General features: G+C 50.7%; 1 protein-coding gene across 1 annotated transcript; it reads right to left on the bottom strand.

The window, feature by feature from the left end:
- Positions 1 to 4,112: 4,112 nt before the first annotated feature.
- Positions 4,113 to 24,101, bottom strand: DCPS (decapping enzyme, scavenger). The gene is made up of 6 exons (XM_064732197.1): positions 23,796 to 24,101; positions 21,989 to 22,157; positions 13,030 to 13,175; positions 10,408 to 10,521; positions 5,376 to 5,486; positions 4,113 to 4,563 (listed from the first exon to the last, which is right to left on the bottom strand). Exons 1-6 carry the CDS (start codon positions 23,961 to 23,963, stop codon positions 4,297 to 4,299), a joined length of 975 nt encoding a protein of 324 aa, XP_064588267.1. The 5' UTR covers positions 23,964 to 24,101; the 3' UTR covers positions 4,113 to 4,296.
- Between the last annotated feature and the right edge of the window lie 8 nt (positions 24,102 to 24,109).

Below are 24,109 nucleotides of genomic sequence, written 5' to 3'. Positions count from 1 at the left end.
GCTGGCAGCTTTAGTAGTGGAGAAATCCAGCAAAGTCTGCGATTTAGAGGTTGGCACTGCCCTGTCAGGCAGGGCCTGTGGCAGCAAACGGAGGCATTTTTCCGTGGGAAATAGAAGTCATTTCCCCAGGGTCTGGGTATCAGATGAAAGGTGGTCTTTGGGCCTCTAAGGACTTGCAGGGTCCTAGTTGCTGGCAGCTTTAGTTTTGGAGGAATCCAGCAAGGTTTGCCCGTTTGGAGCATGGCACAGCCCTGTTGGACAGGGCGAGTGGCCTCAAATGGAGCCACTTTCCATGGGATCAAAGGAGTCATTTTCCCCAGAGATTGACATGGAGAAAGGGTTTTGCACTGTTCCCTCATTGAACCCCCAGGAGATGATGCTGGAAGCCCCCTGAGATTAAGCTCTAAACCATCATGAGATGAGACACAAACACTCTGGGGATGGCTTTGCTTAAAATCATCAACTAATATTAAGTATTTTTCTTTTTCTGGAAAATAAATTACTCCCCATGGAGTAACCCACAGGAATGCCCCATGTCAGGCCACCTTCCTCTCCCATGGGATTCCATTTCCATCCCACCCCACAATACACAAAATTAGCAGTCAACTTTTGAAGTTTTTTTTTATTCCCCTCAAAACTTTATTTTTATTTCTGCAGCCTCAAACTCATCCCTCCTGCCTGGGATGAGTTTTGCCAATCCCTGAGACAACACGTCTGGTGCCAATATAAATTGATAAAATATCTGTCGAGCTGACACATCTGATTTTGCCAAGGGAACTACATCCATATTTGAGGATAATCTTTGTCTCATTCCTCATCCTTCTTAAGCTGGGGTTTCCTTGCCATTAACAAGTGGGGCAGTTTTACCCGTGGTGACAGGAAAACTTGCCATAATTAGGTTTTAATTGCCACAGGCTTGCAGACAATCTGGGATAATTAGTGGGGCCAGAGCTTGGCAGGGATTTGCTTGAAGGATATTTTGACCCTTTGGTCTCATGGGTTCCACATCTTGGTTTATTGCATCTGAAAACAATAAACAGCATTCAATGAAACTCCAGCAATAATAATGCATCCCAAATGTCTATTTCTGCTGTGCCCCCAAGACAGAAGGAATATTAAAAGAGGCTGCAAAGCTTTGCTTCCCAAGATCTTCTCAGTCCCCAGCAGCTGGGTCCTGCTGGTGGTGGTGGATGGGCTCGTTCTGGGGTGATGGTCTTGGTGTTCACAGGGCTCTGAGGATGAGGGAAGAGACAAGAATCTGACTCCATGTTTCAGAAGGTTTATTATTTTATGATATATATTATATTAAAACTATACTAAAAGAATAGAAGAAAGGGTTTCATCAGAAGGCTAGCTAAGAATAAAATAGGAAAGAATGATAACAAAGGTTTGTGGCTCGGACTCTCTGTCTGATCCAGCTGACTGTGATTGGCCATTAATTAGAAACAACCACATGAGACCAATCACAGATGCACCTGTTGCATTCCACAGCAGCAGATAACCATTGTTTACATTTTGTTCCTGAGGCCTGTCAGCTTCTCAGGAAGAAAAATCTTTAAAAAAAGATTTTTCATAAAAAATGTCTGTGACAGGTCTCCATCTCCAGCATCCCCCCATGGCCCAGGGCTACATCAACAGGACTGGGAGCAGGATAAAAGCCCTTGCAGAGATGCAAATCCAGGATCAGGGATGGCCCAGACCTCTGTGCCAAGAGGTCACAGTGCTGTGGCTCAAGCACCACCAAGGTTTGGGGAGCAATGGTGATCCCATACCAAGTGTTGGACACCAGCTGTGTCCATCCCACAGGGATCTCAGGACATCAGCAGTCACAAGGTACCTGTCTTCCCTTGGGTGGACCCCAAAAACCAGCCACGAGCTTCCTGTGGCCACCACAGCCTCAGCAGACAACAGGGTTCAAAGCCCACCAGAAAATGGGAATTTATTTTCTGCTGTAGCAGAGTGCCAGGAGCTTTGCTGGGTTGTTAGTCACTGTGAATGACTACACCCTGCCCTAATATTTAATTTACAAAGGATAAACTGCCACTTGGATTAATTCAGCATGATGAGTGCTGAGTAATTTGGAGAAGAAAAGAGAGGGGGAAAATGCTGGCAGTTTGAGAAATGAATTTGTAACGAGCTCTGCCATCACCCTTGGGATTTCATGCCGACAGAAGGGTTTGGGGAACCAGTGCAGGACAGGACTGGTGTCCTGCCCACCAGGGCACGGGCAGAGGCTCTGCCATCCATCACAGCACAGCCAAAATGCTCCCAAGAGGGTGATGAGGCCAAAGCAGGAGCCAGGCAAGCAGGATCTGTTCAGAAAGGAGGAAGGGAATGCCCTCAGCAGCATCTGCTCCAGAGGGACAAGAATGTGGCGATTCATGGCCAGCACAAGCCGGCTTTGTCCTGGATCACCTCAGGCTCACCCTTCCTCCAGCCACAGCCTGGGAATGCCATCTGGCTGTGCAGGCCCAGCCCCAGGACCTCAGTTAATCCTTTGAAGGCTGCAGATCCATCAGAATGCCTCCCCTGACCCCTTCTTTTGGGACAGCAGAGGCTCCGGGCACCCCCTGCTCTCCAGTGCAACGATTCATCCAGCGGGAGGCAGGCAGATGGTCTGTGGAAGATGTGCTGCTTGGCTGTCTGTCACAGCCCTCTGAGAGTCTATTTTCAAGACTGAGGGTGTTTTTTCAATACCTGAGGACCAGGGAGCCTTCCTTAGAAACAGCATGGGCCTGTGTGTTGTTTAACCATCTCCATTCCTGGGCTGGCCTGGGTGGAGATGTAAAACTGGGATGTTCCCTCACCAAGAGACCAAGCTCCCCTTGGCAGAGAAAATGCTTTGGTATGGGCAGAAATCATCCCTCCCTTAGCAATTTAAAACCTAGGGAAGGGGAGAGCCATGGGACAGGCCTGGACACTGACCATGTCCACATCCTAAAGCTCTCCAGCTCCCCAAATCAACTGTTCCATTCAGGAGATAGAGCTGAAGAAAGAGGGGAAGGCTCCCACAGCAGATCACTGCAGCTTTCTTACTATGGGTTGCACTTCTAGACTCCAAGAATAATTTGGAAAATACCCCTAAGATCACCAAGCCCAAGTGTTCACCCAGGAAATGGGAATTTCTGCAGAGAAATAAGGGAAGGTGGCTGCATCCAGCTGCTCTGCCTCTCCCTGCTGCTAAAAGGCATCAGGGAGCTGCCTGACCTCAATATTTATAAATGGGATGAGCTGAGCAGAGCCCCAGGGCAGCTCCAATGATGGCACTTTGCTCCAGCCAGCTCCAGGTTCTGCTCCAGCACAAAAAATAAATCCCATCTGGGTTTTCCACCATCAGCAGAAAACCCCTCATAGAGCTCAGGGTGTGGAAAGGAGCACAGAACTGGGGTAGCAGCAAGATGATTCCTGCAATTACATCCCTGGTTACCAACCAGAAACCAGAGCCCTCCTTGGCACCAAGAACTCATGAAGTTTTCAGAGGTTGGTGCTCAGTGGAGAAGCTGCCAGGGAACCAATGGCTGGGTGGCCAAGGAAGCTCCCTGCACACAGAGGAGTTGGATCTTCCACCACAGGGGATCCCTGAATCCAACTCCTGGCACTCTCCCATCCTGCCACCACCTCAGCAGAAGGAAGAGCACTATTATTTATTTCTGGGGGGTTTTAACCCATAATCCTTGCAAACCCTTAGCAGCCTCTGTGAGAAGGGGCTGTCCCTGCAACGAGGCTGTTTCAGACACAGATGAGGAAGGAGCAGCAGAGGGGTGATGGCTCTCAGGCTGGGGAGCAGGCAGCACACAGCATTTGGCTCCACACAGCCAGACAGGAAGGGTGAGGACTCGGGTTAGTCACTGGAGTTCTTTGGAGCAAGGCACCCCTCCCTGCTTGAGGAAAGCACAATCTCATTCCCAGGGGTAAATCTAGAAAAGAAACACATGAAGCTTTCTGAGGATAGCAGGGTTTTTTTGGACCTGTCCATCTACCTATTACCCTGTTTGGGCTGACATCTGGGGACAGGTGGAAAAATGGATACACAAAGTCACTCCCACCCAAACCCCTCTGCTCCCAGCACCCCACAGGCACCCAGTCTGAGGTAAAAATCCAGCACACTCAAAGGGGTTTATTCAATCACTGTTTTAATGGACTTGAACAGACAACACAGTTTCCATAGCAAAGGATCATCAGCCCCGCCTTGTACAAAAACAGAGTTTAAAAACATAAAAGGAACACAACCTTACAAAAAAGCCCAAAAATGGGTATTTATTTTTTAAAAAATTATACAAAACCACCTCTGCCTCCTCACACTTTTCCTGCCTCCTGGAACTTCTTAAACAGGGGTTCATCAGCCCGCAGGGGGAAGGTCAGAGCCCGTTTCTGGTAGTACATGGAGTCCATGGCCAGGTTGTCAATGACATCAGCCAGGAGATGGGCTCTCTCCACGGAGCTGCCTGGTGCATCGTAGCCCAGGGCAGTGAAATGCACGTGCAGGTGGTAGTAGGAGGGCTGGTAGTGCAGGTAGATGCGCAGCTGGGAGCCGGGCACGCCGAAGCGCTTCACTATGGCCTCCTGCAGAGGGGAAACAGAGAGCTCAGCACTGGCAAAGCCTTGGAAAGGATGGGGGAGAGCATCCCTGGATGGCAGGAAAGGCGTAGAGAAAGGTAGAGGGGAGTTCAGTTCCCTCACAGCAAGGGAAAGGGGGAAGTTTGGAAGGACAGAACTCTTCCCCACCCTCCATTTCAGCCTCTGCAGGGACACAGCAAGGCCTCCAGCTGCCCCACTTTTATCTCCCCATGATGGGATGTGCTATCCACCCCTATCATTTTCTCTTTCACCCTTATCACTCCAACTCATTGGAAAAGTAACAGGGATCCGTTACCAGCCAGTGTAATTAAAGCTATGAACAGCAAGAGCAAACTCCGGCACGCCGGCTCCGCTCGCTGCAATCCCCTGACTAATCTCTTAATTAATCTCCCACCTTCCCCAGTGCAATTACTTTCCAAATTCTAACACAGTGAAAGAAAGAGAAGCTACTGCACATCCATCTCCCAAACACACCCTGTGGAAAAACACACCAGCCAGTGAGAACAGGCAAGGGATTGGGATGGGGTTGTTAATATGAAGAGCTCACTGCTAACAGGAAGCACAGAGCATTCCTACAGCACCTGGATGTGGCATGATCTGGGGAAGGTGCTGATGGAGAGCAGGAGCCAGGCTGTCCAGGCAGAGAGGGCAACACAGCCCTGTGTTTCATGAGTCATGATCTCCTGAGGAGCAGTCCCCAGGCAGATGCTGTGCCAGAAAAGCCAGGGTGTGCCTCTGCAGAGGCAGCCAAGCTCTCCCTGGCCAGGGCAGCAGCGTGGGACCAGGCTCACACTCACCTTCCCTTCCTGCAGGACGTTCCTCAGCAGCGGGAGGTGCTCGGCCGTGAGGTCCCGCAGGGATTTGATGTCGCGGCGGTGCACGAGGGCGATCAGGTACAGATCATCCAGCTGCAGGGACAAGGGAGGCCATGGAGGGGACACACCAACAGCACATGGCAAAAATAAATCCCATCTGGCTCAGGCCCCAGCTTTGGGCCTGACACACCATTCACAGCTTCCCAGGCTGTTATACAGGGACCCTGGTGCCACACGGGGACATTTGTGCTGCACAGGGACACTTGGGCCACATAGGGATATTTGTGTTACACAGAGTTATTTGTGCCATACAGGGATATTTGCATTACACAGGGGTATTTGTGCTACACAGGAATATTTGTGCTGCACAGGGATACTTGTGTCACACAGGGACATTAGTGCCACGCAGGGATACTTGTGTTACACAGGGATATTTGTGCCACACAGGGATTCTAGTGTCATACAGAGATATTTGTATCACAGAGGGATAGTTATGCCACACAGGGATTCCAGTGTCATACACAGATATTTGTGTTACAGAGGGATATTTGTGCCACATAGGGATTCTTGTATCATACACGGATATTTGTGTTACACAGGGATATTTGTGTCATACAGAGATATTTGTGTCATACACAGATATTTGTATTACAGAGGGATATTTGTGCCACATAGGGATTCTTGTGTCATACACGGATATTTGTGTTATACAGGGATATTTGTGTTATAAAGGGATTCTTGTGTCATACCAGGATACTGGTCTTCAACAACCACACAGAGCTGAATGTCCCAGTATGGGATGAGCTCACCCACAATCCCACTACACCTTAAAGCATCATTTCTGGGTTTTGTCCAGAGATGACCAGAGGAGAACAGCCTCATCCCAACCCATAAACAGTGGGATCACAAACACTTTCTCAGCATTAGAGGCAGATGGAGTGAGCAGCCCTCTCATGCTGTGAGCATTGCACTCAGTGCTGCCCTTCCCACCTTCACATCTTCCTGAGCACCTCAAAAATGCTTTCTCTGTATGACTGGAGGCTGGAGACCAGGAGCAGGAACCCACCCAGACACCCAGGGTCACTGAGCCCCTGCCAGCACCCCCATGCACAGCTCAGTTTTCTCAGTGACAGCTGATCTGCAGCACACTCAGATGAGCATTTACACTGAACCACTGTGGAGAGCCACGAGTCTGCTGGGGAGAAGACAACAGCAATGCCCTGGAGAGATGCACCTTAGGCTCTGGGCATTCCTCACACCTCAGGGTGAGCAAAAGAAGCTTCCCCCATGGTGCTCTGCAGCATTATGTTAATTTGTCCCAGTTCTGTCCTCCCCGTTGGCCTTGCCTTCCCTTTTACCCTTATATGTTCATGTCCTGGTGAGTTCTCCCTTCCCCATGACCCCATTGGTTTGTGTAACCCTGTCCATCCACCCTGGCATCACCTGAGCCCTCAGGCCATTGGATCCCTAAGCCTCTCCTCTGCCCCTCTTTCCCTGGATTTATACCCTGGACCTTCCTTTGTCTTTGTCCCCTGGATTCCTTCAGCATGTTGGAGCTCCATGCCTGGACCCTCCCATGCCTTCCCAGCCAAGCTGCTGAGTGTGAGAGTGTGAGAGTGTGAGAGTGTGAGAGTGTGAGAGTGTGAGAGTGTGAGAGTGTGAGAGTGTGAGAGTGTGAGAGTGTGAGAGTGTGAGAGTGTGAGAGTGTGAGAGTGTGAGAGTGTGAGGAGTGAGAGTGTGAGAGTGTGAGAGTGTGAGAGTGTGAGAGTGTGAGAGTGTGAGAGTGTGAGAGTGTGAGAGTGTGAGAGGTGAGAGTGTGAGAGTGTGAGAGTGTGAGAGTGTGAGAGTGTGAGAGTGTGAGAGTGTGAGAGTGTGAGAGTGTGAGAGTGTGAGAGTGTGAGAGTGTGAGAGTGTGAGAGTGTGAGAGTGTGAGAGTGTGAGAGTGTGAGAGTGTGAGAGTGTGAGAGTGTGAGAGTGTGAAGTGTGAGAGTGTGAGAGTGTGAGAGTGTGAGAGTGTGAGAGTGTGAGAGTGTGAGAGTGTGAAGTGTGAGAGTGTGAGAGTGTGAGAGTGTGAGAGTGTGAGAGTGTGAGAGTGTGAAGTGTGAGAGTGTGAGAGTGTGAGAGTGTGAGAGTGTGAGAGTGTGAGAGTGTGAGAGTGTGAGAGTGTGAGAGTGTGAGAGTGTAGAGTGTGAGAGTGGAGAGTGTGAGAGTGTGAGAGTGTGAGAGTGTGAGAGTGTGAGAGTGTGAGAGTGTGAGAGTGTGAGAGTGTGGGAGTGTGGAGTGTGGAGTGTGAGAGTGTGAGAGTGTGAGAGTGTGAGAGTGTGAGGTGTGAGAGTGTGAAGTGTGAGAGTGTGAGAGTGTGAGAGTGTGAGAGTTGAGAGTGTGAGAGTGTGAGAGTGTGAGAGTGTGATGGAGTGTGAGAGTGTGGAGTGGGTGTGAAGTGTGAGTGTGAGGAGTGGAGGGGTGTGATGGAGTGTGAGAGTGTGAGAGTTGTTGAGTGTGTGTGTGTGAGTGTGCTGGTGCTCTCGTTGCTCCTGCCCTTGGCCTCAGGGAAGGTTTTGTCTCCACCACCACCACTGCAGACTGCAACAAACCATTGGCTAAAACTGAAACTGAAACCTTCCCCAGTGATAAGCTCACTACTTCTCCACTGTGCAAACAGCTGGCCACTTTTGAATCACATCACTTCTATAAATAACAATTTTCAAGGCCTAATTGGTCACTGTGCAAACTCGGGGCAGCTAAAATATGTCCCTTGAGCAGCTCTCAGACAAGCCTCTGGCATCCCCTGACGCACTCAGCACATTCTATGTTTAACACAACACAAAGTTGTGGATCATTACACTTTAAAAAAAATTAAAATCCCAGTCTCCTCCACCAGTTAGTGGCTTTATAATGTAATATAAACACTGGACAGTAAAGGGTTTGGATATTTGAGATCCAGCAGATCTCTTCAGGGCTGTGAGAAACCCAATGCAGCTCTTTGGAAACAGATGCTGGTCTCAGAGGATGCTCTCAGAACCCTTCACAAAGCTCTCACAGCCATGCTCAGGGCTCCATTTGATTCCCATGCACAGCTCCAGAAAAAGACAGTGTATCAGCTTGTGCTCTTGGGCTCCAGGCTGGCTGATGAGAGGAAAAGCAAACAGCTCTTCTCCTTAGAACAACATCTGCATGTTGCTGTTTGAAACAAATAAGCCTGTTGCTAAAAAGGCCTGGAATGATGTCATGCCAGGCATCGCTTCAGGCAACGCCTCAGGGCTCCTGCAGATTTGAAAGCAACTCAAAAGTTGTGAAAGAAAAAAAAAAAAACAGACAAAAAAAAATATCAAACCCAGTTCAAACCACTATCAAGGTTGGGCAGCAGCACCCAGAAGGTTGAGACCAGCAGATTTCCCAGTGCTAAAGGGGATTTTCCCCCCATTCCAGTAGTCTGAAATAACTGCAGGTGAATTCATGGGATCTGTGGGCCAGGCACTAAAGGAGTGAGGCCACACTGCTGAAAGGACTTCTGAGGGAGAGTCCTGCTGGGAGCTGCATCTCACCATCTCACCTCCCTGCTTCCATTCAGCAGCCTGGCCTGTCAGGTGGGATGTGGCAGAAGGAGCCTGTTCCCTGGCAGCCCTGGGGCTGTCAGGATCAGCTCTGGCTCAGTGCCACCCACAGGCAAGGAGAAATTCCTTGGCTCAAAGGCAACCTGGATGCTGTCTGCCTGCCTGGGAAGGAGATCAGCAGTGCAAAGGGCCCAGACAGCTCCAGGGATGACTGGGGTGCAGACAGCAGCCCAGCAGCTGGGGAGAAGTCCAGAAGATCCTGTTCAGCACTCCAAGAGACAACTGGAACATGGGGACAGCTCCCCTAAGGATAAATCCTACCACTGAGGCACTCCCTGACCACACCAGCTGGGAGATGTGGATGCAGCAGGTCTTTAGAGAAATCCAAACACAAATTTTAGCCCATCTATGATATTAGCCCAATCCTGATGTGAGTTGCAAAGTTTGGTTACAGCACACAAGGACATCCACCAAGGCTTTGCATGTTTTTAAATATTGCTCCACTGGGAGGGCACTGAACAGGGCACATCCTACAAGCTGGACATGAATCCCCTGAGCTGCAAAACCTCATCAGGAAGAAGGGTGTGCCTCTGGTGACCAAGTGGAAATTCGAGCTTAGCTTTCCCATCAGCTCTTGACAGGGGATTTCTGGAGCAAGTGATGTGCAGGAATTCACAGGGAGCAGCCACTGCCCTGCAGGGACTCCCCAAGCTCTGCACCACAAACACAGGATGGAGCTGCCCACCAGCAGCCTTCTGTTCCCATTTTTTTAGTTTTAATTTCTATTACTAAGTCTTAATCATACAGCAACTCTCCCCACATGCCCCCTGCAGAAGCATATGAGGATCAGAAACATGACGGGAACTTTTTTTGATGCCACCAGCTTCAAGGGAGGGGTGTGTGGATGGAGTTCCACCTCCCCAAATTTAAAGCACAAAAGGGAGCCAGAACCCAAGAAATAATTCTCAATTTAGGATTACAGCCTGGTCTTAGAAATCACTTTCACCAAGTGGGCACTCCCACAAGGGGTAAAGCAGCTGCTCATGAGCCAAGAACCATCTGTTTAACACTGTGGAGGAGAGTTAATTGCAGCAACCAAAGAACAACACAGCTGCCAGGTTTGCACCTCAAGTCAAGGTTTGCAAAAAAAAAAAAACCAAAAAACCAGAGAAGTTCAGCAGAACAAATACACAGGGTTTTGGTTTGAACACATCCTGACAACATTTGGGCTGATATGGACAAGTGAAGGCAAACCTAATAAATACATCTCAGCAGGAGAGAACAGCCTGGGTGTGCAGGATCCCAAATCAGCTTGGGCTAAAAGGCCCTGGCAACGTCATCACTGACAACAGAGTGCACAGAAACCAACTCAGGCTCTCCCAGGGTGCTCTCAGTAGCCTGAAAGGGGACATTTCCTCTGCATTACCTTCAGGCAGGCAGCATTAGAGGAGCAAACCAACCTGGTTTTGATTCCACTTTAAATCTGGAACCAGAACAAAGCCATTGGAAGGATCTGGGTTTTCATGGACGATTCGATCAGCCTCAGCTTTCTTCTCCAGGATATTATACACCCACTGCAAGAGAAATGTGTGATTTAGAAGTCAGCAGAGAATTAAAAAAACAACACCTCAGGTGCATTTAGCCCTAGCTCATGGATTACTGCACATTCTCTGCAACTAGAATTTATAAAAAACCCTGCCAATTTTATTTTAAATGACCAAATAATTTGTAATTAATTAGCCATAAAACACTTCATCAACCAATAAACTCCAGAATATTATGAGCACTTCAGTAAAAAGCAGTGGAACCCAGCTCCTGTGGGGCTCAGCACACACCTCTTGCAGCACCATGGGGCTGTTTACATCTTTTTCACCCCCCAAGCTGCAGCAAAATCTTTACAATCAGGTCTGGGAAGGGAACTTGGCTGATTCTGTTCCTTATTCAAAGAGGAAGGAGCAGAGCTGGATGTGGCTCTGGCTGCTGGCAGCTCTCTGCAGGGATACCAAAGGCCTGTGTGTTTTTTTGGGCAATGCATGTCTCTTGGCTCCCTGGCTGATTAGAAAACAGCTCACCACTCTTCTTCTTCCATACTTAAGGTTCCAGCCTCCAGCCTGCCTGTAATCCCTGCTCTGGTTATCCCCCCGTGCTCCTCCTGCAAGGCAAAGCACCATTCAGAGAAGAGTTATGGAAATGGAAGATACCAGGGATAAGGGACAGAGTAAGACCAGAGAAAAGCATCTTTGCTCTCCCTGGCTCCCAGCCTCAGCTCCAGCATCCTCCTTTACACTTCCAAAATGCATGTTATGCTCTAGCTTAAGTACTGGACTGGCAAGAGAGTCCTCAGCCAGGTCCCTGGAAGGTGGTAACAAAAGGCAGCAGGAAATTGCTAAAGCTTGGAAGCTGGAAATGGTTGGAAACATCATTTTCCTCACCAAATATAGGTCTGAAATATTCTGGCTGCCCCAGGTGGGTAGGGAAGGTGCAGCCAGTTTCATAAGTACACCAAATGAGCTGGGCTGGATTTCCCCTCTGACACTTTATGGGAAATCCATCAAGAGTTTCATTAATCTAATAAACACTTAGGATTGCTGCAAACTGACCTGAATATATCTGGAGGGAAAAAACTACTTCTTGTCCCTTGATCTGGGATTTTTGGCTTAAATTGCTATCTTTTCTCCTTAGCATCATCTTAGAGATTAGATTCTTCAAGTGATTCTCAAAACCACGGCACAAGCTCACTGTGTTCCATAACCCTGGGAGGGAGGTTCAGAGGGAAGCTCAGCAAAAAATTGACATTTGCCTTTTGTTGGGATTTTTAAGCCTGCTCTGATCACAAGTGCCAAGCTATCAGTGCCCTAAATAAGTTCACTGATCAGATGAGCTGAATTTTAAACCCAAGGCTGCCTCGTGATGGGCAGGTCCTTGGCTGGCTGCTCCTGCTGCTCCCAGCACAAGCAGAGCACATGTCCAAAGCCTGGCACCACAATCAAACCATTATCCTGAAAGCATCCACACTTTGTATCTTCCAGCAGGAAACACAGACGCCTCTGTAGTCCCCTGGTATTTGTCATCCCTCACATTTCCTCTTGCACTTGGCAAAACCAGTTGGATAAAGACAAGGAACAGCATTATTAAATCTCAGAGGTCAAGGACTGACCATGATTTCTCAGCAGATGCTCCTGATGGTCACCAGGAACATGTTTCCATGGACTGAAAGCAGCTCACAAGCATTTGGGGCAAAAAGCAGAGTGAGAGCTCAAGCAATTCCTGAAGGCATCAGGAAACATAATAAATTTGGGATCAAAAGCACAGAGAAAATATTCCATGAAGGCTGTGGCCTGGTAGAAACACACACTTGCCTTTCTCCAGCTAATAAATGCTGCAGTTTGAGGCAGCAGGAAAGATGGGGGAAGGCAGGGGGGAGCATCCAAGGCCCCTGGTTAGTTTTGGGGAGTTATTTTTAATGGAGAGCCTCAGTGGCCCCAGGATTTGGTTTATTCCCCCTTCTGCAAAGGCTGGCATGAATTGATCCCTACAGACTTGTATTCCTTTGGTCTCTAAAGGAGAAAGACAGGGAGATGAACAGTTTAAAAGGATAAAGCCAAGGCAAAAGCTGGGGCTGCCTGGGGCAAGCAGCACACTAAAAGTAACAGTTTCATCACATGGAATATGACTGAGGGGCTGAATGGCAGGAGGAGTGAGTTGTGATGCAGAAATCCAAGCACATTCTGTGCCTTTCCATTTCCACAAAAACCCAGAGACTCCCAAGAAGCCCAGTGACAGCACCAATGCCCAGGAAGCCGACCTTGGAAAGGAGAAACAAACCTCAGAGTTCCTCCAGAAACCTTGGGAAAGGCAACCTGAGGTCCAGCTCTAAGGCAAACGTTTTTCTGCAAAGATGGAAAAGGATGTCCCAGCCAACCAAATAAGAGAGAACCAAATAAGAGACAACACAACCAACAGGAGATGGGGCAGAACACTCCCAGCTCTCCAGCCCAGCCTTCAGAGAAACCTGACAGCAGTGTTTTGACAGAGGAGACCAAAGCCATGTGTGTCTGCAGGAGAGGGCATGGTACCCATACCTGGATGCTGAAGCTCTGGGCCTGGATGAAGGGCAGGGTGATGTTCTTGTAATCCTCCCAGGTCTCACGGATGAGGTGCACTTCCTGCCGGAGATATTTCTGGATGTGTTTCTCCGTGGCAGGGTACACCACTGTGGCTTTGATCTCTAGGAACAAACATAGTCACTGAGTTACCAACCACGCTGCTTCCTTCAGGCCCCAACAAATCTGCTTTCCCTTCCAAAAAATGCCACACTGAGACATTTTGAAGAGAGGGTGAGGGAGAATGGACATGGAAAGCAAACAAGTGCTTTAACCTCCTGCACTGCTGCTGCTTTTCTGGAGGAAGAAAGAGCCAAGGGCACAGCCAGGGCCTGTCTTTGCAGTTCAGGTGGAGGAGTTTGCTGTCTGAGTTTTTCCACACTGGCTCTTTCACGCCTATCAGCAGCACTGGGGCAGAGGTGGGAGCTCCCAGGGCAGTGTTTATGTGCAGTCAACAACCAGGACAGAAACACCACCCTGGGGACACAGACACATCTTCTTCATACTTCAATTCAAAGCTCACAGGACGCACCCAGCAACTTCATCCAGCCACAAACCCAGATGAATTCCAAGGAGTAGCTTCTTCCCAGAGCTCAGTCAGAGTGCTTGGCCTCAAGCCCCAAGTACAGGAGGCAAAGAAGTCAAGGGCACAGGGACAGATCCAGAGCAAGCAATGTGAGCTGATAGGTCAACACAGCTCAGCATGAGCCAAGGGAAGAGGGTTGAGTGACCCTCTGCCCACAAAAATAATTTCAGTATTTACCTTGGCAAAAAGAAAACATTTTGTGTTTGCCTCAAGATTAGAACTTTGCTGGGTAATTTTTGTGGCATTGAACAGGATGCAAGTGCTCACCTTGTCAACCTGGCAGCTGTGATGCCAGCAGCAGCACATCCTACCCACAGGGCCAAAACACACAGAACACATCCGTCTTTGGCCAAGATTGCAAGTGTGATACAGAGTGTGCCACAGCTCCAAGGTGCTCCAAGGGCACAGCAGTGTCCCTGCCTTCCCAGCTGACAAAGCTGCCATGAACTTCAGTGCATGAAGGAGAAAAGCCCCATGAGCCTGAGCAAACCCCAGGCACACCAGACTGAGGCATTGTGAACACTGCAGTCTGTGCCCAGGGTCTGACACAGAAAACCAGGGGCTGCACACACAGCAGGGCACCAAAGCTGTGCTTCATGCTTAAAGTACGTATACAGGCTAGCTAGACACTGAATATAAACACCTATTTGTTCCCAGAGCCAGGATTTAGGATGGTTTGAGTCTTTTTTAGTTTTCTGCTTTCTGTTTTTTTAAGGTCAGCGCTGCACAATCTGAGAGACTCTGCCTTTTCATTCCATGCCAAACCCAGCTTAATGAAATCCACAGGAAAATGCTGGTAACATGAAATATGAAAATGCAAACCACAAGGGCAGTCTGGTCTGATTCCCACCATACACATGTTCAAACAAGGTTGTTTTCCAGGACTCAATTAGCACTTCTAGCAGGGTGATGTAATACCAAAGAAAAAAAAGACAAGGCTGTAGCTCTCCTCGCTTAAAAAGATCAGCAAAGCACTGGGGAGAAAACAAAAAAGGCAAAAGATAAAATACCACATCCAGCCTCAGGCTGAAACTTTCACAATTTGATTTTATACACCAAAAATAGAGCAAGAACTGCAGCAAAAGCCCCTCGGTGCTGGGTGGTGATAACCACAGTGCGTGGGGGTGCAGGAGACCCATAATGGCTTCCCTGGCACCTCCCCAGCCAGGGGGTGGCTGCTCATGGTGAGGAGAGAGCTCAGGGTGCTTTAAATGAGACATCACAGGACTCCTTAATGTGCAGCTGCAGCTGAGCAGATGTTTGGAAGAGAAGGCAGGGGAAAAGCTGTGGTTCACTTCTGATTATCTCCCTTCTAAAGGTCTCATCAACCCCAAACTGCCCCAGCGATGCTAATTAGCATCAATCACTGCAGCCAGAGAGGCTGTTTGATACCTGCTCAGAGCCTGACAGTCCTTAGGAGCTGCACACAGGATGCCAAGGCACAGCTGAGCCCGGGCTGGGCTGCAGGAAACATCCACAGCAAGACCAGGCTCGCCCCAAACCCTTCCAGCGCTGGCACACGGCCACGCTCCGGTTTCCAAGCCTGCTCCTGGCAGGCTCCACATGCACCGGAGCAGCACGTACACCGTGGGGCACCCAGAGCCTGCCCCAGCCTGGCAATGGGGGTAGGGAACTGCTGCACATGTGATGTGGGTTCCTGAGCTGGCTGAAGCACCAGGGATTGTCTCTGCTCACATCTGACTCACATCAGGCAGCCCGGTCCTGAACGCCCGCCCCGGGCCACCACAGAGCAGCTGTGGTTTATTCTGGAAGACAGCACTGACCATCAACTAACTGGGGGTTATAAAAAGCCAGGAGGTTTAATTGAAGGAACCTGGATGAGCAGGAGGCAGAGAACAACTACCCAAGCTGGTAACTCTACGACAGGCACTTGAGGGGAATCACCACAGTGCTGGGAAACTGCCCAAGAGAAAAGGAGGCTCAGATTGATCAGGCACACACTTCTCCCCTCTCCTGCTAAAAACAAGAGAGGAAAACACAACCCAAGACAAAGGGAAAATCAGAAAACCGTTTGGGGAACTGAAGGGAAAAAGGGCTGGAGGCAGCTGCTGTCAGGAGGAGAGGATGAAGTACAAGCAGAGAGAGCTCCTGCAGGTAGGAAAGGGCACACCGAGCTCACTAACGATGCCTTATCCCCTTCTGTGCCACACTGCCCCCTTCTGTGCCACACTGCCCCCAGGCCCTGCCACTGCCCCCTTCTGTGCCACACTGCCCCCAGGCTCTGCCACTGCCCCCTTCTGTGCCACACTGCCCCCAGGCTCTGCCAAAATCCCACTCCAGCTCAGCACATCAGTGAGGAGAGGCCTCACACTCTCTTCTCCCACCGCACTGCAGCATCAGCACCTACTGCCAGCCTGTTTTAGACAGAGGTAACCCTGCCAGACAGCCAGGAGAAGCACACAGGGCAGGCACAACCCATTTCTCCTTTGGGACAGGGGTGCTTTTTCCTCTCTTTGCTAGCAGGAAGCAGAGCTTTCATTTATAAGCTCCCTAATCAACCTCTCCATCAGATGCAGGAAGGTGCCAAGGCCAGGGAACAACAGTCAAGTCAACATTTGAGCTCTTGCAGGTTGGTTTTTTTTCCTCTTTTCTGCTGCACCCAGCTCTGAGTTGTCTTCCCTCCTGATGAGAGGACAGCACCTTGGATGGAGCCCTAACTAAATAAATCATGCCATAAGTAAATATCTAACACACACCCTGCCCCTCTATTTGGTTTCATGGTCACAAGTGCAAGAGGAGTCACACAGGAGCAGTGGATTCCAACCCAGCCCCAGCCAGGTAAGCCCATGGCTTTGTCCCAGACAGCTGGAGCACTCTTAAGTGAATGAATTAAAGCTGCAAAGGATAAAGCTTGCAAGAGCTCAGTTTGCAAGGCCAGCACATGCCAGGGCAAGCCAAACATGCTGCCAGGGACTCAGCTAAGGCTGCCAGGAGGACTTGGGGTGCTCAGGGGGTTTTAGCTGCAAAGGGGAAAGGTGCAGTTTACCACCCCTGCAAAACACAGAGCAAAGCACAATGACACCCCCTTCCCCACCACCATCCTCCAAACCATGCTCCCACAGCTTCAGGCTCGAGCTTTTTATTTTAAGTGTAAATGCAAGAAGTTTCCTTGGCTGGGCAAGCCTCAGAGGCAGCCAAAGCATGGAGACACAGGGAGAAGAGCCAGCCTTCCCACTGCAGCTCCTGCAAGTTTCTCCAGCTCCTCACTGCCCAAAACCAGACTCTTTTTGGGATGTGAATTACTTCCTGCATGACTGAAAACTTTCCTTCCACACTCTCCCATTTTTCCCACAATTTCTCCACCGTTGGAGCAATGGTGCCACAGCTTCTCCCCTTGTGCTTGTTTTAAGATGTTTTTACCTTAAGATAAAAAGATAAGAAGCAGCCAGGGAGCAAAGATTCCTCAGAGGACTGATAAGAGCCCTTAAATCACACCAGCACAGCTTTGGAGAAACAGTCCCACAGCAGCCAGGCACCACGAGGCTGCTTTTTGCCACAAAGATCAAGGTCTCCGTGGCAAATGGGTGTGAGGAATTAGATATTATCAGGCAATATGAATATTGAACCATCTGGCTTTTACAATCCAACCTTTGGCAGTGGAAAATGTTTCCCTTCCTGTGAAATCAGCCCTTGCTCTCCCTGCAGGGGAAAGCCAAGGCTGGGGTTCCTCTCACATCAAGGCTTAAGCTGCCTTTTAAATCACAGCAACATCCAGAAAGTGGCCTTTATTTGAAGGCATCTTATTTTAGATGTACATGCCTGCCTTTGGTAGCAGCACAGTCACATCAGCTCTGATACACTACTCCCCACAAATTCACTAAGTCCCCTCTCCTCACTCCACTGGTTTGGGTTGCCCTTCACACAAACTCTGACCATTACTGGCTTGTCTACAAATGTAATTTTCCATTTTAGCCTTGACACATGCAGTAAAATCAATGACATGAGCAAGACTCATCTGGTGCTGCCTCCACACCAGTGTGCTCCCAGACCTAAAAATCTCATCAGAGTGAGATTCATCTTCCCTGAGTGAAATGTCCCTTCTGAGGTCAGAGGGGAGTCATTTGCTCAAGCAACATGCTTTGGCCTCCCTCTCCCTGTGTCACCATCCAAACAAGTCATCATTGCTTGGGGTCTGTGCTGGTTTGGCTGCACAGAGCGAGCAGCACCCAACTCTCTTCACAGAATCACCAGGTTGGAAGAGACCTTCAAAATCATCGAGTCCAACCCAGCCCCAACCCCTCAACTGAACCCTGGCACCCAGTGCCACACCCAGGCTTTGTTAAACACACCCAGGGATGGGGACTCCACCACCTCCCTGGGCAGAACATTCCAGAACTTTATCACTCTTTCTGTGAAAAATTTTTTCCTGCTATCCAACCTGTATTTCCCTTGGTGCAGCTTGAGGCTGTGTGCTCTGGTTGTGTCAGATCCTGGAGAAAGAGACCAACCCCAGCTGAGGGGAAGGAAAGGGAAGGAAAGGAGGTCTATCTCTCTTGTAGGGAGTGATGAGGGCAGCCCTGAGTCTCCTTTTCTTGAGGCTGGACAACCCCAGCTCCCTCAGTGGTTCCTCACAGGGTTTGTGCTCCCAGCCCGTGCTCCAGCCCCTCCATGTCCTTCCCAAACTGAGGGCCCAGAGCTGGACACTCAAGGTGAGGCCTCACCAGTGCCAAGTACAGAGGAAGAATGATCTCCCTGCTCCTGCTGGCCAACATGGAGGTGGGGAAAGAGTGAAGGAAGTCTCCAGCTGAATGAAGAGCCCCAGGTTCCTGGGAGCACAGAGGCAGCTCCTCATGGCATCAGCACGAGTCACTCAGTCACCACTTCCTCTGCCTTGAGCTCTGTCTTACCTCAGAGGCTGAGTGTGGCAGGGTTCAGCTGTGAAATCCCCCAGGTAAATTCCTTCATCACACAACACAGGACTGTTCCAAGAAACTGCTTAATGCCAAAGTCTGGCCTTTTCTACAAAATACTTTACTGCTATCTTCTAACCAAGTGTAAACTTGCAAAGACCAGGAGATAAAACCCTGTAACTCTTAACCCTGCAACTAAGGAGCCAACAGACCCCAAGCAAGGGCTCCCTGGGTCTCCACATTATCACTGGACATCCCAGGTCAGTCAAACCCTGACTGCAGCCTTACAGGCAATTCCTCCTGTTTATGTTTTTAAGCCACATTCCTCATGTCAACTGTACACCATGTCCTTGGGCTGACTCAGCTCCAAAGGGTAAACTCCCTCTCCTCCTGACACACAGGGCTGCTTGCTTGGTGCCAGCCCAGCTGCTCACCAGCAGCTCATGCAATGTGCCCACCAACAGCTATTTGCTGCTAATTGCTTCAAAAGAAGCCTCCTTGCTCTGCACTCCTCAGGGTCCACAGCCCCCTCCTGATCTCCTGCTTGGGGCTGCTCAGCATCCACAACAACCTGAGGAGTGCCAAGGACAGGGGTGGGAAGCAAAGATGCACCACTGGGTAATATTACAAATATTGCAAGAAATTACCTTGTAGAGACAGATTTACAAGTCAGCAGAAGAAAGCCAGAGGCTTCTTCCCCATTCAAGCATGCAGGAGGGGTTTTGCACCTGGCATAAGCCTTGAACAAAATAAGGAATTGTGTTAGACTTGTACACGCAGCAGCTGTACAGGTGCAGTGTATCACAAGCACTGCATTCTGTTATCAGAGCACTGTGGTTACAGCATGCATTTTGTGAGTGTTAACAGATGCATTGAGCACTGCATTGTGTTCAGAGTGTGGGTTACAGCACTGCATTGTGTATCAGAGCATGTGTGTGTTATCAGAGCACTGTGGGGTTACACAGCACTGCAATTGTTATCAGAGCACTGCAATTGTGTTATCAGAGCACTGTGGGGTTACACAGCACTGCAATTCTGTTATCAGAGCACTGTGGGGTTACACAGCACTGCAATTCTGTTATCAGAGCACTGCAATTTTTTTGGCATTATTCAGAGCAACTGTTGGGGGTTACACAGCACTGCAATTGTTATCAGAGCACTGTGGGGTTACACAGCAATCTGCAGGTTCTGTTATCACATGGAGCACATCTGTGGGGGTTACACAGAACTGCAATTGTTTATCAGAGCACGGGGTGCAGATGTTACAGAGCACTGTGGGCACGTTCTGTTATCAGAGCACTGTGGGGTTACACAGCACTGCAGCCAAGTGCTGGGAGGAAGGCAAAGGCAGCAGGGCTGAGCTGGAGGCAGCCCAGGGGATTTCAGTCTTGCAATGCCACCTCGTGGGAGTCACTGCAACTCCTGTTGGGCTGGAACACAGCAGGCACCCAAGCAAGAGCTTTCCCAGCTAAAAAAGAGGAGATTTAACTCCTCTTCCAACAACTCCCGTGGTGTTATGGTGTTTTCCTCAGACTGAAACTCACTGCAACAACAAAATCTTTGAGTCCTTCACAGGAGAAAAGGAGTTTTGCACAATTCAAGCTGACAGATCCAGACACTGCTTCCTCCTACACCGTGGGAACAGAGCTAAAACAAGAGCATTCTTGGAAAGGCACACCCAACATTCTGAAAATTTAAAACTTGGCCCTGCAACAACATCTTACTTAAGGGACTCAAATTAATTTTGACTACTAAACCTGTTTGGGCGTTATTGAAAGCATTGACATGGAATTTATCACTGCACTTCTGGAATTTAAACCTATACCAGCATTCAGATTAAATTAATTGTGGAAGGTGATTCAGCTCTGCTCAGGTGAGACCCCACCTGCAGGGCTGCCCCCAGCTCTGGGGTCCTCAGCACAGGAAGAACATGGAGCCACTGGAGCAAGTCCAGAGGAGGCCATGGAGATGCTCTGGTTGGAACAGCTCTGCTCTGGAGCCAGGCTGGGGGAGCTGAGGGAGTTCAGCTTGGAGAGGAGAAGGCTCCAGAGAGAGCTCAGAGCCCCTGGCAGGGCCTGAAGGGGCTCCAGGAGAGCTGGAGAGGGACTGGGGACAAGGGATGGAGGGACAGGACACAGGGAATGGCTCCCACTGCCAGAGGGCAGCGATGGATGGGATATTGGGAATTGTTCCCTGTGAGGGTGGGCAGGCCCTGGCACAGGGTGCCCACCCTGGATCCCTGGCAGTGCCCAAGGCCAGGCTGGGCAGGGCTGGGAGCAGCCTGGGACAGTGGGAGGTGTCCCTGCCATGGCAGGGTTGGAACAAGACAAGCTTTAAGGTCCCTTCCAACCCAAACCAGTCTGGAATTCTGTGATTAAACTGAAGTGCCCAAAGACCAGCCCAGCTTTCCAGTGGCAGCTGGAAATCATCATCACTTCAGGACAGAGCCCCCTCCACAGGGTGAGAGCCTTCACTGCAGCTCCCCCAGCTGCCCATCAGTCCTTGGTTATCAACAGAGTTTTATAACACACAGATGTGTGAAATCTTAACGGGGATGGGGCTCATCTGCCCCAGCACTCAAGGTTACCAGCCCTTAAATCCTGCCCCAAATACAAACTGCCTGTTCTTACCAGGTGACAAAAAAGCTCATGAGATGCCACCATGGGATGAGAAGCAGCTGCATGTGCCCTGCAGACTGTTTCAAGAGAAACATTCTGGAAGGAGACAACCCTTCCTCACCCAAGTGAGAGCACTGGGAGCACTGACAATCACTCACTGAGCCTTTCTGCACCTTCCTGTACAGGGTCACCAAGCAATGGCCATTCAGTGCCTCAGTAGCTGAGCCCCCTGTCCATGGCACAGCAAAAAGGGGATGAAACAGGGCAGCACTCAAAGCCTCATGATGAGACATTGCCTTCAGCATGGCAACAACCCACTGACCTCCCCTGTTGCTTTGATTTTTTTAAGATTTTTTAAGTCTTCTGATGTTGACATTCTTGTAATGAACTTTCTCACACACTTTCTGTAAATAACTCATTGGTGGTTTGCATTCTTTTAAGGAGGAGGAGAAGTTTGATGGACTGTTGGTTTGTCCAGTGTCATTGGAGAGGTGGCACTGTCACTTCAAAAACTATAAATTTGTGGCACTTGGTGCCATGATCTAGTTGAGGTGTTAGAACATGGGTTGGACTCGATGATCTTAAAGGTCTCTTCCAACCTAGAATTTCTGTGATTTCTGTGAAATGCTGGAGTCAGAAAATAAGCTTCCCTTTTTTCTTCACTTTGACAGCAGCAGTGTGTGCTTGTGTTCTTTCCTGTCCTATAGTGACACTCCCCACCTGGGCCAGGTGTGCTGCTGTCACCAAACCACAGCCAGGGTGGCACAGCCAGGCCCAGCAGTGGCACCTGCCCTCCCCACTGCATCCTCCCCTCTGGAATGGGCAGGAACCACATCCTGGCATCCCTCCCTGAGGGCACTCACCACTCAGCTCTGGGGGAGGGCTCAGGTAGAAGGTGCAGTAAATGTCATTGTGCACCTGCAGCTCTGCGTGCATGGGCTTCTTCAGCAGGTCTGGGATCTTCTCCTCCTGGAAAGGAGTCTTTTCCAGGATGACTACAGCATCCGTGCCCTCTCCAGAGAGGCCAATCCTCTGGAATACAAATGGATAAAGTCATCAGCAACACAGATCCAGCACTGTGGACAGTCTGAGGTCAGGGATCATGGCAGACACCTCACAGCCCCCAGTCCTCGTGCCCAAACCCCCTGCAGGACAGACACCCATCCAAAAACAAACTGCACATTTGCCTGGAAGCACAGCAGGAATTTGCTCCCCACCAGGGAACACAAGTGGTTTTTGGGGGAGCTGGGGATGTGGGCAATGACTCAGCCCATCTGCACCTCCCCGGATGCTCCCGGGTTTCCTGTTGACCCACAGCACCAATTTCATCTCTGACACTTCCCAGGAAGAGGGCAAAGGCAGGGTGGGGATTTGCTCATAGTCAGGGAGCAAGCTCTGGGGCAGGGGGCACTCACTGCTGCCCTGCTCCAAGGAACCACAGCCCCGGATCCCGAGGCCTCAGCGGGCTGGTTTGGGGAGGTGCTGGGTGTGGAACATCCCCCAGCCTCACTCCTGTCCGTACAAAACCCAGGTGAGGCTTCATCACATCACCTGGGGCTCCCAACCCTGTCAGCTTGAGAAGGAAGATGTGTGCCGGTGCCTTTACAGTTTGATCGGTGTTAATGTCTTTGAAACGGGTCATAATGTCTCTATTGACTTTGGGCAGTTTGGCTCCCGAATCGGGTCTGCACGAGCCTGAACTTCTGAACTTTGGGGGAAAATTACAGGTTTAAGGGGGGATATGGGGTAGGTGGTTTGGGAAGGCTGTACCTCCCTAGGAGTCAGCCAATGGGGAATGGAGGAGGGAAACATGCGGCCGGGAGTTAGGATAAAAGGGAGGCTGCGCTCTCCAAAACCTCGAGAGAGAAAACCCTGCTGCCAATGTGGACTAGTGCATTCTCTCCCTGCATTGGAATAAAGCTGAAGGACTCCTCCATCTCCTTCTAAGCATAAACCTCTGGCGTTTGTGGATTTTCCTGACACGCTGACAGGGCAGAGCAGGTCTGTGCCCAGCTGTTACTGCAGGAACCCACTGAGACCAGGGCAGCAGCCTGGAACCTCCCTGTCCTCATCTCCTGCTTGGCTGCACATTTCAGGAGACAGGGGCCGAGACAGCTGCACGGTTCCCTCGCCATGCACGGAACCACGGTTATCAACACGCACAACCCCAAGAATTATTCAACATTTCCCAGTAATGGCTGTACTATTCACAGTCCCAGAACCAGCACGCTGCTTGCAACCCAGTGCCGCTTTACCTACCAAGCACGAACAACGTGCTGGAACCCAAAGGCACCAAATCATAGCAACAAGAAAGAGGATTGCAGTAAGGTCTGCAGCCGCCTCCGCGGCCGTGAGTTCCGCCTGGTTCGGGCCGGGCCAGGCTGGAAAAGCGGCGAGCTAGTGGAAGAGCGAGCCGGGCTCGGCCGGGCCGGGCTGGAAATCGGGCTGGGGCGGGCCGGGCCAGGCTGGAAAAGCGGGCCGGGACCGGGCCGGGCCGAGCTAGGCTGGAAGAGTGAGCCGGGTTCGGGCCGGGATGCCGGGGAGTGCCCCGGGGCTCGCGGCACGCGCTGCCGGGGGCGGGGCCAGCCCGAGCGCGCAGGCGGGGGCGGGGCCGTGCCCTCAGCAGGGAAGATGGCGGCGGGCGCCACCGCCCCCCCCACTGCCCGGTACCTCGGCGTGCAGGAACACGATCTTGTCCCGCGCCGACTCCCGCAGGATGCGCCGCACCCGCAGGTCCGACAGCGTGAAAGCAGCGGCGGTGCCGCCTTGAGTGGCGGTCCCGCCATTTTTCTCCTCCTCCTCCTCCCGCTTCCTCTTCGGCTGCGGGCCCTCCGCCATGGCTCGCGGCCGCCCCCGCACTGCGCAGGCGCGGCGCCTCGGGGCGCGCTAGGACATGGCGCCCCCTGGCGGCCCGGAGGTCGCGCACCCCCGCGGCTCCTCCTCCCACAGCGCCCGAACCGGGGATTGAGACAAAAATACCCAAC

The sequence above is a fragment of the Zonotrichia leucophrys genome, chromosome 24, assembly GCF_028769735.1.
Source record: "Zonotrichia leucophrys gambelii isolate GWCS_2022_RI chromosome 24, RI_Zleu_2.0, whole genome shotgun sequence".
Lineage (NCBI taxonomy): Eukaryota > Metazoa > Chordata > Aves > Passeriformes > Passerellidae > Zonotrichia > Zonotrichia leucophrys.
Note: the sequence above shows the minus strand (reverse complement) of the source record. Positions and strands in the feature narration are given on the sequence as shown.